The sequence below is a fragment of the Neopelma chrysocephalum genome, unplaced genomic scaffold (genome assembly GCF_003984885.1).
Source record: "Neopelma chrysocephalum unplaced genomic scaffold, ASM398488v2 Primary Assembly neopelma1_24, whole genome shotgun sequence".
NCBI classification, from domain to species: Eukaryota; Metazoa; Chordata; class Aves; order Passeriformes; family Pipridae; genus Neopelma; species Neopelma chrysocephalum.
The window spans coordinates 20,508,482-20,527,728 of NW_020897693.1; the positions used below are offsets into that span (position 1 = coordinate 20,508,482).

At 36.8% G+C, this 19,247-nt stretch overlaps 1 protein-coding gene across 3 annotated transcripts in view; it reads right to left on the bottom strand.

Moving 5' to 3' along the window:
- Positions 1-303: 303 nt before the first annotated feature.
- The window catches only part of RBM25 (RNA binding motif protein 25), a 33,791-nt gene continuing 14,847 nt past the window's right edge, over positions 304-19,247 (bottom strand). For 2 of the 3 annotated variants that reach the window (XM_027707338.1, XM_027707344.1), the window contains exons 7-19: positions 16,989-17,171; positions 14,761-14,814; positions 14,423-14,506; positions 10,609-10,886; positions 9,471-9,693; positions 9,070-9,159; positions 7,607-7,680; positions 6,751-6,901; positions 6,072-6,396; positions 4,789-5,063; positions 4,244-4,342; positions 2,922-2,969; positions 304-1,869 (exon numbers count right to left, since the gene is read on the bottom strand). In XM_027707338.1, the coding sequence (XP_027563139.1) occupies positions 1,777-1,869; positions 2,922-2,969; positions 4,244-4,342; positions 4,789-5,063; positions 6,072-6,396; positions 6,751-6,901; positions 7,607-7,680; positions 9,070-9,159; positions 9,471-9,693; positions 10,609-10,886; positions 14,423-14,506; positions 14,761-14,814; positions 16,989-17,171 (1,977 nt within the window). In that variant the 3' untranslated portion in view covers positions 304-1,776. The remainder of the gene's footprint in view (positions 1,870-2,921; positions 2,970-4,243; positions 4,343-4,788; positions 5,064-6,071; positions 6,397-6,750; positions 6,902-7,606; positions 7,681-9,069; positions 9,160-9,470; positions 9,694-10,608; positions 10,887-14,422; positions 14,507-14,760; positions 14,815-16,988; positions 17,172-19,247) is intronic. The other variant, XM_027707348.1, reaches the window with a different exon arrangement.

Consider the following 19,247-nt stretch of genomic DNA (forward strand, 5'->3'; position numbering starts at 1 on the left):
GGAAGATTGCAGCATAAGCATGTGAAACAAAACATTCTCATGCAAACTCAAGCAAAACATAAAAGTAATATCTGAGCATTACACTTCAAGTTAAAAAAAGAACATTTTGTGCTGTGTAGTATCACAGGGATGAGAAAGAACATATCGGGATCACATCTAAATTTGCAGGCTTCTTGTCACCTAATAAAAAGCAGGAGGTAGTTTTAAAAAAAACCCACCCCTCATGTGGGAACACTTGTTGATTCAGTAAGCAGTATTAAATATAATTGCATGCTGCACAAGACTCCAAAAGAATATCAGCCCTTGAATCAAATATATACATTTTTAATATCTGAAATATTTACATGGTGGAACCTTTACACGATCCCATTTGTTAAGAACAGTGTTTTCAAGTGTCCTCTCCAGATACAAAGAACTAGTAACTCAAGGTCACAGTTATGTTTTCTGAACTGGTCAACCTGCATCCTTCAGTTAAATACAATAGAGATACTGGAACACCTTTACTTTATTTGTTTGCTATTAAGAACTGTGTTTTAAAAATTAAAAATATTTTTGAGACAGTTTGCTCCCTGGAATACAGTCCTCCTGCAATCAGAACCGCTCACAGCATATTATAGATTTGACTTCTTACCCAGGTATGAGATAAAAAAATGCAGTTTACAGTACATGTCATCATTTATACCATATCAGACCATTTATAAAAAAAACCCATACAAACAAGGCAGGAAAATATTACCCTCTTTTTGTGGACAATAGACTGTGTACAGTAGAAAACAAAATTCAGGGCTAGTTTAACACTATGGATAAAAACAAGATTTCAGCTTTGTTTGAAAACTTACGGTTTAGTTTTCATGGGTTTTGTGTTGGTTTTTTTTTTTTTGAGACAGTTACATTGAAACAAGGTTTTTTGTTTTGTTTCTATAAACTAAAAATGTTTTTAAAAATAATTTGTTTAAAAAAAAGTAATCTGATTATTTTGGAGACAGAAGAGATAGTGGGTAAGGGCTAAAATGAAATTGAGATGTCCTAGGTTTAAAAAAAAAAAATAAATCATTAGATAGCACTTACTGAGGTCCTGCTCTTGTTTTAACTGAGCAAATAAAAAACTTCCCGTGATTTGCACTTTCTGGGAAAGAAGCAGAGCATCTGCAAGAGATTAACTTCCCAGCTTCACTAGTAATTCTAAATGGGGAACAAAGTACCAAGACTACCGCTGGTTCACATCAGAATGAAAAATCTGAAGGAACTCCTTTTCCAGAGTCAGATGAAGAGTCCACATGAACACACAAAGCTGTTCTGTGAAAACAGCTCAAGCCACTTATTTTTAAATCTTATTTTGATGATTTTTAAATAAAAAGAGGGAAAGTATGCCCCCCAAAAAAGCACTTGCAGTAAAATCCTTTGTCTTCACCTATAACTGATATAGTTCCACATTAAGTGCAAATGTTTTGCAAAACAGGGGACTTTTTTTCTTAATATTTACAAGAATAAGAGTAACATAACAAAATTACCAAAGAGCATGTACAGTAGCTGCAGCTTATAAAACATACTGGTAATTGTACCTTGAGTATTATAAAGAGAACCAAATGCAGGATTCAGATAACTAATTGTGAAGGTGAAAGGGGCCTCAGAGCAGAGGACGAAAAAAATTCACATTTTCTACATAAAAAAATACAGGTCTCAAGTCTCTGAGAACAGAGAAAATTCAGAGTCTTTGAATGATTGGGAAAAAAAAGCCTAAAACTGAAATGGAACCCTAGAAGCAAGGAGAGTGCTTTATTTCACTAGGCCAATCTTCTTTGCTTCTGTCTCGTATATCAACAACCTCCACATTTTGACTATGAAAACTTCAGCTTCTTCATCTAGTACCTGTAGGAAATACACATTTTATAGATTACTTTTAGGTTAAGCATTCTACTTATAAAGACTAATTGTAGATACATCTGCACTACAAAGTGAAGGTAGCATAATACAAGTTAAGTCTTTGAGGGATGGACTGAACAAAACTTCTGTCCTGCATTTATCACTAATTATATACTTGTATAATACAGCTGTTGAGCACTAAGATAAAAGTATCAGTAAACTAGTCTCCAAAAGTGGTTTGGGAAGAGACATAGAAATGGCAGGCTTGGAAAGAATATAAGAACAGGACATAGACATGTGGTATTTTCCCTTAATTATCTGCTAGTTTCTGCTCATTTTCAGCTTGGAACTTCCTTGGATATTTATTAAGTAAACTCTCAATGAATTTCTCTTTCCTGAACTCATTATTCAGGCTCTTCTTGAATCCATACAAACTTTTAGCATGCATAACATCTCTTGGGAAGTTCCCCAGGTCCCTCACTAGTCACACCAAGAACAATCTACTAACTTCTACTTTGCATGTGGCTCCTACCAAAAGAGAGTGGACAATTGGTTTTTATTCACCTGTCAGTGTATGAAAATATGGTGAAACAGTAGCACTATTTCATAAAGTTTCTCTTTTCCAACACCAGGCAAAAAAGAGCTTTTACCCTTCTAGAGAAAATCATCTCTTTTGCTCATTTATTAGTAAAAGACCCACTAAACCCCTAATAAAAATCTAGTTACAAGAATGAGAAGGAGGAAAAGTTTGATTTCTGGTACAGGTCTGTTATTATTGATTCTTACATCTTTGGGACAAAATTTTTGTTCCATGTTTCCGAATTCTGAGAAATTCTGAACAGGGGTCAGTAGTTTGTACCTAGGTGCTGTAACCACAAAATAATGCCTGCACTAGCACGATCTTTTTAATCAAAACAGCTTTCATATCTAATGTGTGTTTTCTGTCCATGTTCTATGAACACCAAGTATTTCTGTTATGGACTCCTGCCATTTTGTATAACTGACTGTTAGCTTCAGTAAAATGTAGAAGGCATATCAGTTACACAATTTCTGCTTACCATGGCAACATCATCCAGTATGCTCTGTGGTGAGCTGTGAGCCATAACCTGAAAGAAACAAATGTTTTTAGACTGAAAACTTAGAATAAACCGTATGAACATATTTGGACAAAATCCAGTTATGTCTGGATTCTGACTGTTATGCACATGCGCTAAGTATTTGCAGTTCATTAGGTCCCAGTATTAGCCAAGGCAAAAATTAGTATTAAACTGCATCAGAGTCCATCATAGTGCAAGTTTATGGCCGGTTACTAAAGAACAAGTTTCAGGAAGCTCCTGAGATTCACAGGTATTTGCTGGCTATTCTTGCATCTCCAACTAAGCTTTGTTAATTCAAGGAAGAAGCTCCCCCTTCTTCAACAATAAATTTGTAATCGAAGGTAAAGGCAAAATTCTCCCTGTATCAATCCTCATAACAGGTAGATGCAAAATCCAGCTAAGTATTTAAAATCTTTTTCAGAACCAAATAAGTTGTCTTTCAATACTATAAAATTTCATTTATTTATGTATATACACATATATATAATATAAGCATGGCAAACATTCAACTTCTGCTTTTCACTTTGTACTAATCAACTGTGTCACAAAACCATCACATTTCCTTTGCTTCTCACAGAGCGGCCCTAAAAGATAAACCAAGACAAGCCATTATGAACATGAGTACCATGAACCTGAACAGTTTTCCAAATTCCCTAATAAAAAGCCATAGAATTGTCCTGAGAGAAAATAAAAAGGCAAATTATAAGAATTCAGTTTGTTATTTGATGGAAGAAGCTCCACAGACTTTAGTTGAAACAAGTCATGCAAATGGTTAAAATGATTAGCGTTAGAATGATTTCTGACGCTAACTCTAAAACCTTAGTATTTGCTTACTACTAAAGGAACAACTTTTTAAGAAATTCACCTAGTTAATCCAGAAACATACGTAAAAAATCAAACTACTAGTTCTTTTCCCCCTACATTCACACAAAGCCTATTTCTAAGTTAAAAAATGTTACTGGCAAGTGAGATATTAACTCTGAAATCTAATAGTAAAATTATAACAGCTGTTCTTGACAACTGGTTATTTCTTTCTCTAGTTCCATGTTTATCTAACAGATAACATAGCATCTAACATGTACATATTGTGCATAAGCAGTAACAGAGGTTAAATTGTAAAACATCAGGGTACTGATTCCAAGTTCACCGTCTCTGCTGACCAATATCACAGATTACTGAGAAGCTAAGAACAAACTGCCTCCAAACACAGATATGGCAGTCACCGGTGCAGTTTAATTAGGGAGCAAACCCCAGATTTCACAAAGGAAGCAGAAGATACTAACCTTAGAACAAACAAAGTCAACTAGCGTGGCTTCTTCTTCACCAATATATTCTATTATTTTTTTGTTGATCCATGGTCTAATTCGACGTTCCATTAATGTCTGGAAAAAGAAAAACACAAACCCAAAATGAATAATTACCTTAAACTTCACTGTCTTGTAACAACTGCCAGATAGGCATTAGAAGACTCAAACAACTATTTAGCAAAAGATACATATTGCTGTCAATGAGACAGTCCTCAGAGATTTGGCATCTGCAAGTATTTCTGACAGCCACTCAAACATGTTTTTACAGGACAAGTTTTTTCCCTCTTCCATAAAACTGCTAGACAATATGTAGCAGCGATTCAAGAGAGACCAAACAAAAATAAGCAGGCATACTTCAGAATAAGGATTATATATGAACAAGAAATAGAGGACTCAAGTTTGACTCCATTTGATGATAATGCTCCAATCCACTGGGGTCCCAGTAACAGTGTTTTTCTATTCAATTTAAAGGTTCGGAAAAATTAAGCCTTTTTGTAAATGGTTAAATGAAATCAACTTACTGAATCCACAATTGACCAATCAAGAGGATAAGCAAAGAGCTCTGGTTTTGCTGTGGGAATCTTCTCAATGAGACTCTTAATATGTTTGCGTTTTTCTTCTGTATTGACACTGCCTTTGATATTGCTTTTATCTTCATCTCCATAATCCAGGGGGACAAGTTTCCTTTTGCGGGGCACATCATCACTGTCTTCATCATCAAATTTATTGAAAACACTATCCACAGCAAGCTTCTTCCTTTTTACAGCATTGGGCTGATTAGGACTATTGCAGGCACCTACAACCCAAGAGACAGAGTAACATATTCATGAACTTCAACTGAAACTAGTTTGCTCTTCACACATTTCTTGAGGGAAGTTGGTTTGTATGTTATATAAATGTCTGTGAATGCCTGGTATCGGCTTTTAATCTCTTAAACTCTGTTATAAAAGTGGCAAAAGAGGTAAAAATCTTGTTCAAGATTTTTGAAAAATAGGATCTTTTTCTCTGCCCTGAAACCAATTAGCACTCTCACTGAAAGGAAGGCTAAAGCCAAGTTCCGACCTTAGCAGAAGCAGAGCACAGAAGTGAAAGGCTGCAATGAATCCTGCTGTAGGAAAAGCGCTAATCAGCCTAATACCATAGAGTCTCTCTTCTCTGAAGATCTAACACAGTGTGAGCTCAAACTGCAGCCTCGTATAATTTAATTGAAATAGTTAATAATAAATGCACAAACCTTCTGGAATACAAATATCTTTAGTTCTGCTGCTCAGAACTAAATTTTTTTAGAACACCCAGAAATTGCTCAAGTACTAAGGAACTATACGCTCAAGTTCCACTCACAATTGTCATCCATTCATTGTGATACTCTAAGAGGAAGGAAAAAAAAAATCTAATTTTTTTTTGCCTTTAAAAGAGTCTTTTAAAGTAAATATAAGAACTATCTAGGTCTTAAATTTAACATATACTTACACCAATGAAAAGTAGCAATGAGTTTTAAAAGAGATATTTATAGCTATATTAAGGTGAAAAAGCATGTGAAAATAACCAATCCCAGCTCAGAACATTCCTAAAAAATTTAAGCCTTGAACATGCCAAGACTTCCCTTTATTTTTCCCCTCTAAATTTTGGAAGAAGAGAGCTCTATAAAATGTATCTTCTAGATAGGGCAAATGAAGCACAGCATCTGGGTAACAAGAATGTGACATAAGTACATCAAAACATTTGGAAAACCATGTGGTTACTCAGCTTGGCTTTTTTTTCACTTTGATCCTATATGAAAGATTGAAATAAAATGTAAACTTGCCCAATTTGAGGCTAAGTCCTATTTTGGGCCGATGCTCCTCCAGCTGCTGTTGTTCAGGTGAATTTTCATGAGGGATAATAATGCCACAGGGAGATTCATCACCAGGTGTGTTAGGGGTTGCATTTCCACTAGCAGAAGAAACAGATGGAGCAGAACTGATGGGTCGTAATGTTGGTTTAAGGCAGGGCTTTTGTTCAGGCTCCTCCTCCTCTTCCTCTGGCTCTTCTCTCTTTTCCTCTTTTTCTGCCTTGTCTTCCTCTTCCTCCTCAGACTCTGGCTCTTGTTTAATTTGTGGCTGCCTACGCCGCTCAGCCTCCTGCTCCATCTACAATGAAAGAAACAATCAGCAAAATAGAAGCTCTCTCAAAACCAGCACTGTTTGAAAAGAATCTAAAGATCCACCTTTTTAGAAGACTGTTAGTCAAGACAAATACATGCAACTACTGGCGTTATTATAAGAAATAGTGATTAATTCAGATTTGTTTTCCAACTCCATCCAATCTGGATGTTAATCTGGGAAGTGGTTTTTTTTTTTCATTGTTCTTACTGCTCATCTAGACTTCTTTTTAAGAAAAAGTGGAGAGAGGAAATAGTAAATATCAGATCGCTTACACAATTTTGCTCAATGCAACCAGAATACCAAGGACTCTTTTTTCCTATCAGACTAACAGCTACTCACCCTCTGGAGTTCTGCATCTGGATCTGGGTGTCCTTCTGCCAGAAGACGCTGCCTAATTTCTTCTAATTCTTCCTTTTCCCTTTTCCTATCCCGTTCATCTGCTTCCATCTCTTTCTCCCTGTCTCGTAGCCTCTTCTGAAGAGCACTACCCCTACAAGAGATACACAATTTGTACTTCAAAGAACATTTCAGTGAGAACTTTGTACCACAATACAAGAAAAACTTAATACAGATGTATCTTCCACTAAATGAAAATAAGATTCATAAGAGCACTAGTGTCCTCTATTTTTGTAACAGAAAAATATAAGATACCAGCTATCAACCTTACTATACAGAACCTACTCTGTCACATCAAACAGATGTAGAATGTGGCTGATGATCTTTTTAGAGAAAGAATCAAATTATTTTATAGGTTTTTGACAAGAACCACTTCTGCTAAATTAGTTTAATGCAAATGTTAGTCACACGCTGAAGGATGTTTCCAATGCTTTACTATTAACAAGCTTGTTCTTCATACTATTTACAGCTTCCTTATAGTGAATTATTTAGAGGCATGCTTGTTCCCTTCTCCCTGCCCCCACCACCTTATTTTGACATTACACTGACCTCTACCCTGCCTTACCCACAACTTAAGTGATAGGAATGAACAGCTACTCCCAAGCATTAACAAGTAGCAGTAAGGAGTTTCCCTTTTCCCTCTGTCAAGTGACACTGAAAAAATTTAGATCATTATAACCCTTACAGTGTCACATCATCAGTTAAATATAAACTCCATAAGCCTCTGCCAACAAACCCCACAATTATGTTGAAATGAACAATGAAGACTTAATTGTTAGGAAACAATACAAAGACATACCTGTAGTACTTTGGATCATCTCTGTCATCATCATAATCTTCTAAGAATTCTTTTAACCGTTTAGCTTCCTTTGTCTGCAAGGAATTGAAACTTAAGTAATGATTTCTGGTTTTCTTTCCAAGAATTTAAAATTTAGTAATATCATTAGTAAGTTAATTGTAGATCTACTACACTTCCAACTAAAAATACAGAGTTTTTCAAAGAGAAAATGGAACCATCAGGTTCACTAGGATTGTGCCACTGATTTGCATATATATGCATACACACATACACACATATATATATACACACACACACACACACACGTGTGTTTTTTGGTTTGTTTGTTGGTTGGTTTTTTTTCATTACAGATGAAGAGGATAAAAAGTTCCTGTTCTCCAAATCCATAAATCAAGTACTGGGTATTTTCTAATGGCATCTTAAGTGTATTTTATCAGTTCTGCTTTGTTTCAAGAGCTTTTTAAAAAAGATTTAGTTATGCACAGAAACAAATCAGATGGCTGCTTCTAGAATAAGCACTCTCCTGTTCCTAATCCAAACTATGTGGCATTGTAATAATGTACAGGCCTAAAACTGAAGACGGCAAGGGGGATAGAGAGGAGACTTTTTTTCTCCCTCTGATCATATCAAAAGGGAAATCTAAATTAGGATATTCTAACCTGTATCTAAGCAATATCTTTAAACCAACAGTAAGATATATTGCTATGCTGATGACTTTGAGAAACAAATTACGATTATGGTTGTAAATTCAGCACAAAATTTAATACTGCCTTCTACAACTGCCATCCATAGCCATCATCCAGGAGGATTATGAATAAAAAATATCCTTGAGTCATTCTCAAACATTTTTCCCCCTTATGCATTTAGAAGGAAAACTCAAATTCCACATGAAACAGTGTATTTTATAATCCTCTCACCCCTGCATGTTTCTTTGCATATTTGGCTTCGAAGCAATTCCTAACCCATCGTCTACTTAGAACTCTCAATATCTCCTCTCCTCCTCTGGGAAAATTATGAAGGGAAATAACACCCCTATAACTTAAAATCATATCTCACAGAAGGTTTGGGCACATGAGCAGGCTGGAAATTAAAAACCAGGCCTAGTCCCACCTGCATGGCAGAAAATATACAGTAAGTTTTGCCAGAAATCTGACGCAAATACAAGTTACAGATGTAATAGTGCATGATGATTAGACCACCGTATTTTGCAGCTGCCCACTTCTCACTCCTGCCTTCACAAGACCAAGCCACTAGGCTTTGTTTCCAGACTCTAAATAGTACTCACACTTAGACATCTTGTGTTTCAAGTCTATTAAGTGTGGGGTTTTTGTATAAAAACACACATGGTCTTCTCACAAAATGAGAGTTCTACTACTATTGATAAACAGCAGTAGAATGTTCCATTCTAAATGAGACCAAGAGAACAAAGCAGGAAAAATTATACGTAAAACTGTGAACCTTACCATTTCCCTTCTTCTTTCTTCTTCCCTTTCAGCCTCTTTTTCATATTCTCGACTTTTTTTTCGTTCTCTGATTTCCCAGTTTTTAAGACGCTACAACAGAAGGAAATACACACACTGGAATCTCAAGAACATTAAGAACAGTAGTACTACTTCAGAATTAGTCTGGATTGTTGTTTAAAACAACTGCATTATAAATAATTTGCAAAATTTTGTTTTAAAACATCAGAATAAGAAGTCAAAAGTTATTTTGACAGTGACTTACATATTCTGCCCCAATTCACGTACTCAAAGGATTAAAAGCTTTTTTAGGAAAAGGAACTATGTGTTTTATAGTAGAAGACTTTATTATCAACTCTCAGACACAATATTTTATTTAAAGAACCTTAAAAATCCCAACCTACCTCCTGATATGCAGCTTCTTTTTCACGCAGTTTCCTCTCTAGTTTTCGTCGTTCGTAAGCATCTTCTTCATCTTCCTCTCGGTCTCTCTTCTTATCCTTTTCCCGCTCTCTTTCCCGCTCTCGTTCTCTTTCCCGTTCCCGCTCTCGTTCTCTTTCTCTCTCGCGTTCTCGTTCTCTTTCCCTCTCGCGTTCTCGTTCTCTTTCCCTGTCTCTGCTTTTTTCTCTGAAGAAAGGAAAAACCACCAAGTTAAGTACAGAGCCTTCCTCTCCACTCAATCAAATGATTTACAACATCTTTTAGGTTATTTTTCTTCTGCAATTTACAAGATGATTAGTTGGTATAGCAATAGGCATAAATCAATACTACTAATGTATTCAAAAACCCATTTACCTAAAAGTAGTTGTTTGAGCACTAACCATTAAATAGCGATATCTACAGAAACCAAGCATAAGCATGTGGCAATTTCTTATCAGACTGTGTTAGTAGTTCTCTATAAATAACAGTTAAAACCACCACAAATAAAGGGTATCCTTAATAAATCTTTCATGTTTATGTGGCTTACAGGCAATTTTAACACTACTGACTAGATGATTTGAAGTGAAACAGCTATTTTCTCTATGGTGAAGAGAGAAAAAGCAGCAGAGTATGACATGATTAGTCACAGTTTGAGACCGAGTAATCCCCATGTTTTTGTTAAAAAATCCACAAAACAAACAAAAAAAAACCCGCAAAAAACCCCAAGGCAACCAACCAACCAAAAAACTCCACCACATAACAAAGGAAAAAGTAAAACCCACTTAAGCTAAAGCATACAACAGACATAAGACAACCTTAAGTAGGAATGAAGCTAATAATGAAAAATAAGAGAGATTTGAGATAAAACCAGTATCCTTAAGTCATGGTTTGGGGGTTGCTTACTGCATATTGCAGTCCTTATACTCTTGTGCTGTGGAGGGAATCAAGTATTCTCCCAATCTGTATAAATACAACTCTTTCCAAAATTTTAATTTCCTATTGTTACTCTGATCTTCCACAAGGACTATTCTCTTTTGAATGGCAGCTCATCTGCTGAACTACATGCATTTAGTAAACACCACTAGGAAAAACTGAAATGAACAGCAATCCAGATACATTTACCTTGATCTGCTCCGATCCTTGCGATCTGAACTCCTTTCACGATCTCTGTCACGATCTCTGTCTCGTTCACGGTCTCTGTCTCGGTCCTTAGTTCGGTCACGATCCCTATCTCGCTCCCGTTCACGCTCCCGTTCCTTCTCCTTCTCTCGTTCACGCTCCCTCTCTCTTTCACGCTCCCTCCTTTCTCGTTCACGCTCCCGCTCCCTTTCTCTTTCTCTGCGTTCTTTTTCAATTTCCTGTCTTTCTTTCTCCTTTTTGCCTTTTTCCTCCTCCAGTTTCTAAAAACCAACAAGAGAACTTTCATAGTTAATTTTGCAGTTACAGGAACTGGATATTCCCGGCGCAACACACAAGGCTGGTAATGGAAATACCAAAACCGCCACTAATTTTGAAATATTAAATAGGGTTTGGTGGGTATTTTTTGGAACTCATAAGTATGAAATCAAAATGCAGCAATCACAAGACTAAGTTTCGTGCAAAAGCATAGATCTACATGGACCAGCAATCTCCAACCTTAGCAGAGTAGGGCTGGCCTTGGATTATAAACTGACTAAACTGCACATACACAGTGCATTACCAGTCATCATTCAGGTGGGATTCAAATTCCATTTGCCCTCTAAGCCACATAGGTACAAGTAAGTGAACTTCTAGCTGATAAAATTAACTCTGTCCATCTAGGACAATATGTTTCAGTGGAATGCTTACTGGGACAGTGAGTTGTTTCCCAAAAAGTCTTGGCAGACCAAAACCGTCCTATATGAAAACTTGGGTAAAGAAATACATCCACTTACATGTGGTGCATGTGGTTAAACAGTAAAGAAAACTGACACCTTTCCCCTTTTCCCTCCCTAAAAAAGTTCTAACTGTTCATTGGTAAGAACTGGACTCTGCAGAATGGAATTCTTAACTTCCACCACTGCAAGATGGAGACAGTTAACAAAAGGTTGGAAATAGCTCTTTTGAAACAGGAACTAAAGGTTACCTGCTACAGTTTTACTAAAAACTGTACAAAATTGCCCCTTTTTTTTCAATTAGAAACAGTACTTGTGACCAGAATTCCTATAAGACATTAGAAAATACATCAACAGAATGATAGATAAATCCATCCCTGGAAGCAATTGTTATGTGTTAACTTACAGATGCTGTGCTAGGACATGGGCCGCCAACACTGGATTAACCTTGCCTATAAGCTATGTTTCTGGGAGGAAGAGCAAGTACACGGTTCACAAATATACCAAATAACAACCAAATATACCAAATTTCAACCTGATGGATGCCAGAATACCACTTTTTGAACAAATATTGAGCAGAATAAACACGTTTATCCCCTTTGGCTCCACGTTTACCATCACTGAAATGAAATTAAAAACTGGAACAATGAAACAGCATTTTCTCTGGTTTCTGTTTTTTTTCTTTTCTTTTAAACAAAGCATTTAAGACAACTTTAAAAAGCAATCTTACCTGATTAGTGTTCTTCTGCCATAGGCACAGGGACCAGAGAACCGACAAAGGATTACATAAATAAAGCTAATTCACTAGTGATTAATGTATCCAGTGAAACTATGCTGCATTGATAGCACAATACAGGCAAACCGATATTGGATACATTGAAATCACAAAAGGAAAAAGGGACTAAAAATGGCAGGAATTGGTAGGAAACTGATGTGAAAAAAAAAAAAATCAAACTTAGACCCTAAAATATACACTAATCTGAAAACTAATTTCTAAGGACAGCATTTTCCAGGAGCTTTACAGTGTTAAACCTCAGTACGGTCAGATATTAAACTAGGTTGTCAACTTTTAAAAATCCAACTTACCTCAAATTTCATATACTTTTAAAGAAAAGTTTACATACTGAAGTGGTTGATACTTACAGGTTATCTTTGGTTGAACTCCTGTTTTGCCACTCTCAAAAACTTTGTTTGTGGTGACATTTCTCAAGAGAGTGGATTTCTTTTTTTTTTTTTTTAAATATATTCACACAAGTGTAAATACACATACACAAATTTCGATACATTAAGATCCATTTTCTAAGTCCACTTTCTTAAAATCCAATCGAAAAAATCAACTGGTCTGTTTTGTAATCAAAATCTGACCTCCTTTAAATTCTGTAAGCCTAAATAAAAGGATCTGAAAGGGTAATGGGATGGGAACAGTATCAGATAAATTGAAGTAATGAACAGAAATGAACAGGTAGTAGAATTATAAATCTTACCTTGAGCTCTCTTCAGACTCGTCCGTGCTGTAAATGGACGCCCCCTGCAATGCTGACACCCTGACAGTCTGTCGTTATTGTTTTATAAACTCATACCAAAAACATGCAAAGGTTCACTGTGCTCACTAGCCAGCTGCTAAGGATTCAACAGCCCCTTTTAAACATATCCAATATATACAATGACTACTTCCAGTTGATTTTTAATGTTAAGAAACCCAAAACAGCCCCCCAAATAATAGAGATTAAAGGCAGTAAAATGCCCAACAGCTTCTGAAACAATGAAGCTTGGTTTTTGTTTGTTTTGTTTGTAATTTTTTTTAAAAAATTATTACTTTTTTGCATCTTAGTATCAGTGACAACTTGGGGCTGGGAACTGAACATAATTCTACTGAAGTTTCACCACTGACCAGTTTCACATTCAATTGCTGAGCTTCTCCAGACGATTTTTTTCTAGAATTTTTCCCCAGGTTTTTATCTGCAACAACTTCAATCAAGAGCAAAACTGAATATGTGTACTTACAATAACATGTAGTCACCTGTGTTTATATTGATACAGTTGTGTGAAAACATGATACCAACCCCAGTGATTGCATGTGGTAAAGCTAAATAACATGGGCATACTTCACCTTTTCTTTAATGTTGATTTGGGGGTATTTTGAAAGAAAAGTGTGTGCTCAAAAGAGGAGCTTGCTGATATTTCTCTAGGCCAAGGACATATCCAATCTTGTTGGGGAAAAATTAATACCAACTTTAAGCTAAACATCAAAATAAGAACGTTACATGCATAGTTGCACTTTACTATCCGCAAGTATCACTTTCCAAAGCAGAAACATTCACAGATGCACTAGCATTAGTGGAAACTTCTGTAAGTGGGAACCCTGAGGTGGGACTTGATGTGCACAAACATTTCCAAGCCAGTTACCCCTTTGCATATTTTTCTGAGGGGGCATCCATAAGTATAATAAAAAACAGAAGCTCATACTTACATCCTATTCCATGTTACTTTCCAAGCTGTGAGTTTCATCTTGCATTAGTCACCATATGATCTCTATCATAATGGTGGGGGTCAATGAATAGATTAGCTTTATGGGAATTTACAGTTCTTCCATGCATCTAAAGTTTGGTAAGTCTGGTAACCACTGACCTATTTTTATCTTCCCCCACTCTTAACTTAGAACTATTAAAATAAAAGACTTAAATTTAATTCAAGTTTCAACTCTTCATAAAATCTTGGATAATGTTACAAATCTACCTACAGAAACACACTCAAGTGTATGTCTTACGCTGCAGCCCCGTTTAGCCTTAGTTATAAATATCTTGACTTAATGTATGTGTAGCAACTTAAGCTGCCTTTATTCATGTTAAAGTGAGAAGACTGCAAAATACTCCGTAGCAATCAAAGTCTTAGCATAAAGATGTCAAGGGCCACTTTAACGTGGTAGTTGTCTTTTTTTGACTTGTAAAGAACTATATGTATATTAAACCTAATATAAACATCATTTTAAGTGATAATGCAATGTACTGCTAAATTTTATAATAGTGGTTTTTTGGATTTTGAAAAAGCCTAATTTTTATCAAGTGCAAAAACAAGAATACTACCTTGTGTGTATCTCTGAATTTACTGATCTCTCTTGATATCAGGTCTCTTTTGTCTTCCTCCATTTCTATAGCATTTATATCCTCCTAAAAAACAAGGGGGACAGGAGTAAAAGCATTAAGAGCCATCTGTACAGACACAGGAGAACAAGAGAAAAGCCGCAGGTTAGAAGTTTTCAACCAGTCTTGCAAGAGATAAATAAAGTCCTTCTGCAGTACCAAACCTGACAGTCTGATGTTAATGAGTGAAAAAAAAAAAAAAAAATCAGATGGACAAGAGTCACAAATCTGGCAACTAGCAGTAAACATAGTCATTGTCAAAGCCTACAATGTAAACGAACCTTGGTGATGAGTGGATAAGGTATCAGTGGGGCCACTGGAAATCTGCGGAAAATCTGCGGAAAAATCCACGAAGATTTTTTTTTTTAAAAATAGATTGCACACTACTCTGAAAAACAATGTTTTGTATGTTTGTACTACAAAGCAATATTGTATTGCTGTGATCTCATTTCTTTGATTCAACAAAGTTACAGAAGAACCTCGCTAATTCTCCCTTCGCTGAACTACTTTAAAACACATAGTGATGTCTCATGTTAGTAAGACTTCACTGAATTACAAGTGTACTACAGGATATTAGTACTCTATGGTAGCATCATAAACAAGGCTAAGCTACACTTGCCAAAATAAATGTTGTATGTCTTGATTTTATTTACTCGCTAATTCGCAAAATTTGGTAGATTGCACCTGCTAACTTATAATTAGTGCGAATTAGCGAGGTTCCCCCGTGCTTGAAATTGAAAACCAGATTCCACTCACTCTCAGTTCCCCGCACACATTTTCAACTCCCCCACATCAGTCATGCCTTCATCCAGAAGAACTAACAGCCTCTGCTGCTAACACCAGCGGATTGATAGCACAGTCTTCTTCATACCAAGCTCTTCAGGGCACAACAGCCCCAAGGCTGGCAAGTTTCCACACCCTCCCTCTGCCCCCCCAATATATCTGCATCCATCTTCCCTTTCCCCCCCACCCTCAACAGTCTTTCTCTCCACTCTCCTTTACAGATGAGAGCAACAAGCTAGTACCATCTCTTCACTCCCACCTCTATCCACACAGGCCAAAGATGGCAATTTCCAAGTTTCTTTTCCTCCTTCCCAATATGGGAGGTATGATGGGATGCATTTCAACCCAAAAGTGCCGTGTATTTTAAAAGAACTTACTTGCCTACTTGACTAGCTCAGATTGGTAAAATTCTACACAACACAGAGCTAGAATATCACTCTGTCCCAGGGACATAGTCAGCATCCAGCTCTTCAACGACTGCAATGGTCCCTTACAATGTTTAACTACCTGGCATTATTCATGGCCATATATATATTTACCCACAGGACAACAGACATTGTAACAGTGCTTGTAACAAAAAAATACAGCTGACAGCATTAAACAATGACTCATTACTCATTTGCAAATTTTCATCCAAAAAAACATCTTCTCCCAAAGGGAGGGAAAGAAAAACAAATTCTCAGCTCAGCACTTTTATACCTCAGGTTGGCCATGACTAACAATGTTGTGGGAAGATATACTTGCTCCCTGTGGGAGATGTTACTTCTTGCACCATGCTTAAACTCCATAAGCATTATTGCTTTATTGCCTTGGAATAGGTACTTTGCAGAAGACTTAAATGTGTAAAAATCTTGGTCAAACCATTTTCCAATCTCTTTCATATTGGGTGCCGAATGGTAGGTGTGAGAGCCCATTTTCCCATGGTTAGAAACTTTGCTGGAAAAGCTAAGTCTGAGTTTGCTTATTCTTGTTCCCCCTTCTCCAGTTTGTTTTAATCCATAAAAAGGTCATTGACAGAGGCAGGTCTAAACCAGAACATTCATTCCTGCTTAACATGATTTTTTTTGCATTGCACAAGATATGAAAGCCAGCTGATCAAATACAGCCAAATTGAGACGTGATTTTGTAAGGCAGGAAGACTATAATGTGCCTTTCATCCCTGAAGGATCCCTTCAAGGTTTGTAAGGTATACACATATATAACTAATGAAGTGCTTCCACACCTGGGTAGACAGTTGCAACCAGCTGGATCAAGGCACACTTACAAGAATGCATACTATATAAGCAGAGAGAAGAATTTTGTCAAAAACTACCAAATTCCTGGCATCTTTCATTGGAAATGGACGGTATGCAGAAACTCTTTACAGTTGTTTTTTAAGTTCTCATCTGAATATCTACATGCACATACAGATTAAACTGCACTAAATTCAGTATTTCCACCTTCAGAGGGATGAAAGGTTGGTTCAGTCCTGCCCAGATTCAAACCTGTTGTTCCAAGAAGTCTAGATGCTTAGATGCCTAAACCATCCTGAGTGGATGGTGTCTATAACTGACTAGCTTTCAGCTCAAAAAAAAACCAAAACCAAAAAACTGCTGCTGACATCAATGGTTGTTGATGTGTTTTCTCATCAGAAGTTTAGGTTTAAAGTATTTGCACAAGGTTTGGCCATTATATAAAGGTGAGTTGAAGAAAAAAAATCTGTTTTGTCCAAAATCAAAACACATACGTCCTCCTTCTTTTCCTTTTTCTTCTTCCTGGGGTGAGAGTCAGATTCCTGGGAGGGGGCATTGAGCTCGCTGGAATATTCTCGTATTAAGACTTCAATGGCCCCTTTAATTATCTGATCTCTTCTCTTTGTTTCCTCATCCAGTGCTTCATCATCGTCATTTGTCGTCTCTGGTCTGGAGTTCTAAGGAAAAACGGCAAAGTAACAGGAATCAAGAAACTAAGAATAACAGTAGTTTTATCAGAAGTTCACGTTTGATGATCAACATTCATGCCCCTACAGTATTTACTATAAAAAACCAAAATCCCAAACCAAAAAAAGACAATCCCAAACAAACCATCACATGAAAATCAAACCACCTACAAGTAGTTATCAATTGCGTAATTTCAGTCAGAGCTTTTCACATTGGCAATACCATATTTACCACACAGTGTTACATGTGGAATGGCTGCAGAGAGCAAGTGTAGGATCGCATAATAAAACGGAACAGAAAAATGGTGATTAAGGCAATGGACAGGAAAAGAGTGAGTGCACACACACTCCCAGAAAGGCAATCACTATAGCTGCAGCTCTTGATCAAAAGTTTTGCCTTGTATATTCCAGAACTTCACGTCATTTCAACAGCAGTTCCTCAAAGCCTTCTACTTAAGTGCCATGCAATACAAATGCCTACCTACAACTTTCAAGCTACAATCTATAACAGAACTATGTTAAAGAAACATCATTAGGGAAAACATTCCTTGCACAGCAAACTCTTTCTTTAAATTATTGTTGATCAAGTACTTTGCAGTTCCTCATCTTTTTGCCCCTTTCAACCTTGTAGGGAGGAAAAGGAACACAAAGAAGTGCCTTTCACTAAACGTTACATGAAACGGTAGAACGATGATCTGCACACTGAGCAAGGTAGCCCACCTCTTGATCCCCTGAATCTTTTAAAAAAATGGAATCTCACCTGAGAATCCAGCTGCGTATCCCGTCAAGCGATAGGTGGTGGGTGGAGTGAGGGGGAGGGAAGGGTCTGATGGAGCAGCAGCTAAGAATGAGGGGGAAGGGAGGATTCAGTTGGAGCTGAAGAAGCTGCCAGGCCAAGGAGGAGCAGGCTGAAAAGAGCTAGAAGGCAGTGACAGGGAGTGGAATTGAAGAGGTCCAGGGAGAAGAAGTGATCAGGGAGAGGAGCTAATTAGATAAAGGTTTGCTTGGTGTCTGTCTACATGAAATTGTGTTGTAGTGTACATGTCTGATTTCTTAATTAAAAATACTAAAGAAAAAGTTGCAACTTTTGGATCCAAGTGGCACCAGCACACCGATGATGGTATGAAGCAGCAATTGCAAGCAGTTCAATTACTTCATCAATACCCCTCAGCAATTCACAGACTTTCTTTGCACCACCACAAAAAAAAAAAGCGCAAAAACCCAAACAAACCGAACAAAACCTAACAAAAACCATGGAGCTAATCTCATTCTACAGTTCAACAGAATGGGTTCATACCATTGTCTTCAGCAAAGCTATAAACAGTACCCTCCACTTCATTACAATCAATCCCCTAGAACTGATTGTAACCCACAGGGGGGCTCACAGAAAACAAAATTCACAAGAGATGTACAATAACTCCACAGATATTTTAAGCTTGTTTACAACATCAGCTGTGAAGCACAGTATCACAGGTGATGCCAACATGAAACAAGGAAGTATGGAATGAAAGGGGCAATCAAATCAGACCCTTACCCAGGCTAACAGCTAGTACAGTACTCCATTCAAAGCCCATGAAGTTCACGCTCTGTTTTTCTAAGCCACTACATTCAATCCCACACACTGAGTATGCAGTCAAAGATACATCAAGTACCTCAAGTCATCGATATGCTTCTAGTTCTGGGTAAGTAACATGAAATTAAAGTACTTGTGTTTCCACTATATTCTACACACATTTAAGAAATATTTCAAACTGGAATTTTAAAAATTTACCTGCTATAGTGTGATTAGTATTTTTAGTTTTCTAAACAAGAGCCTCTTCTCACTTTCATTTTACAGAAATTGTTTTAAGAGCTATCTTAAGGCACATGCGAAATTTTAAAACTGTTATAGAACAAGCTCAACAACTTGATTGTGGTGTGAAATGTATTATTTTAGCAAAGAAACAGATATAATTAATTTTAATGCAAATTTGTCAATTAACTATCTTTGTATCTCACAAGAATTCAAAATACCAAATATCTGCAATTATTCCCTAAGAGATCCTTAGCTCTAGAAAGGAATGGTAC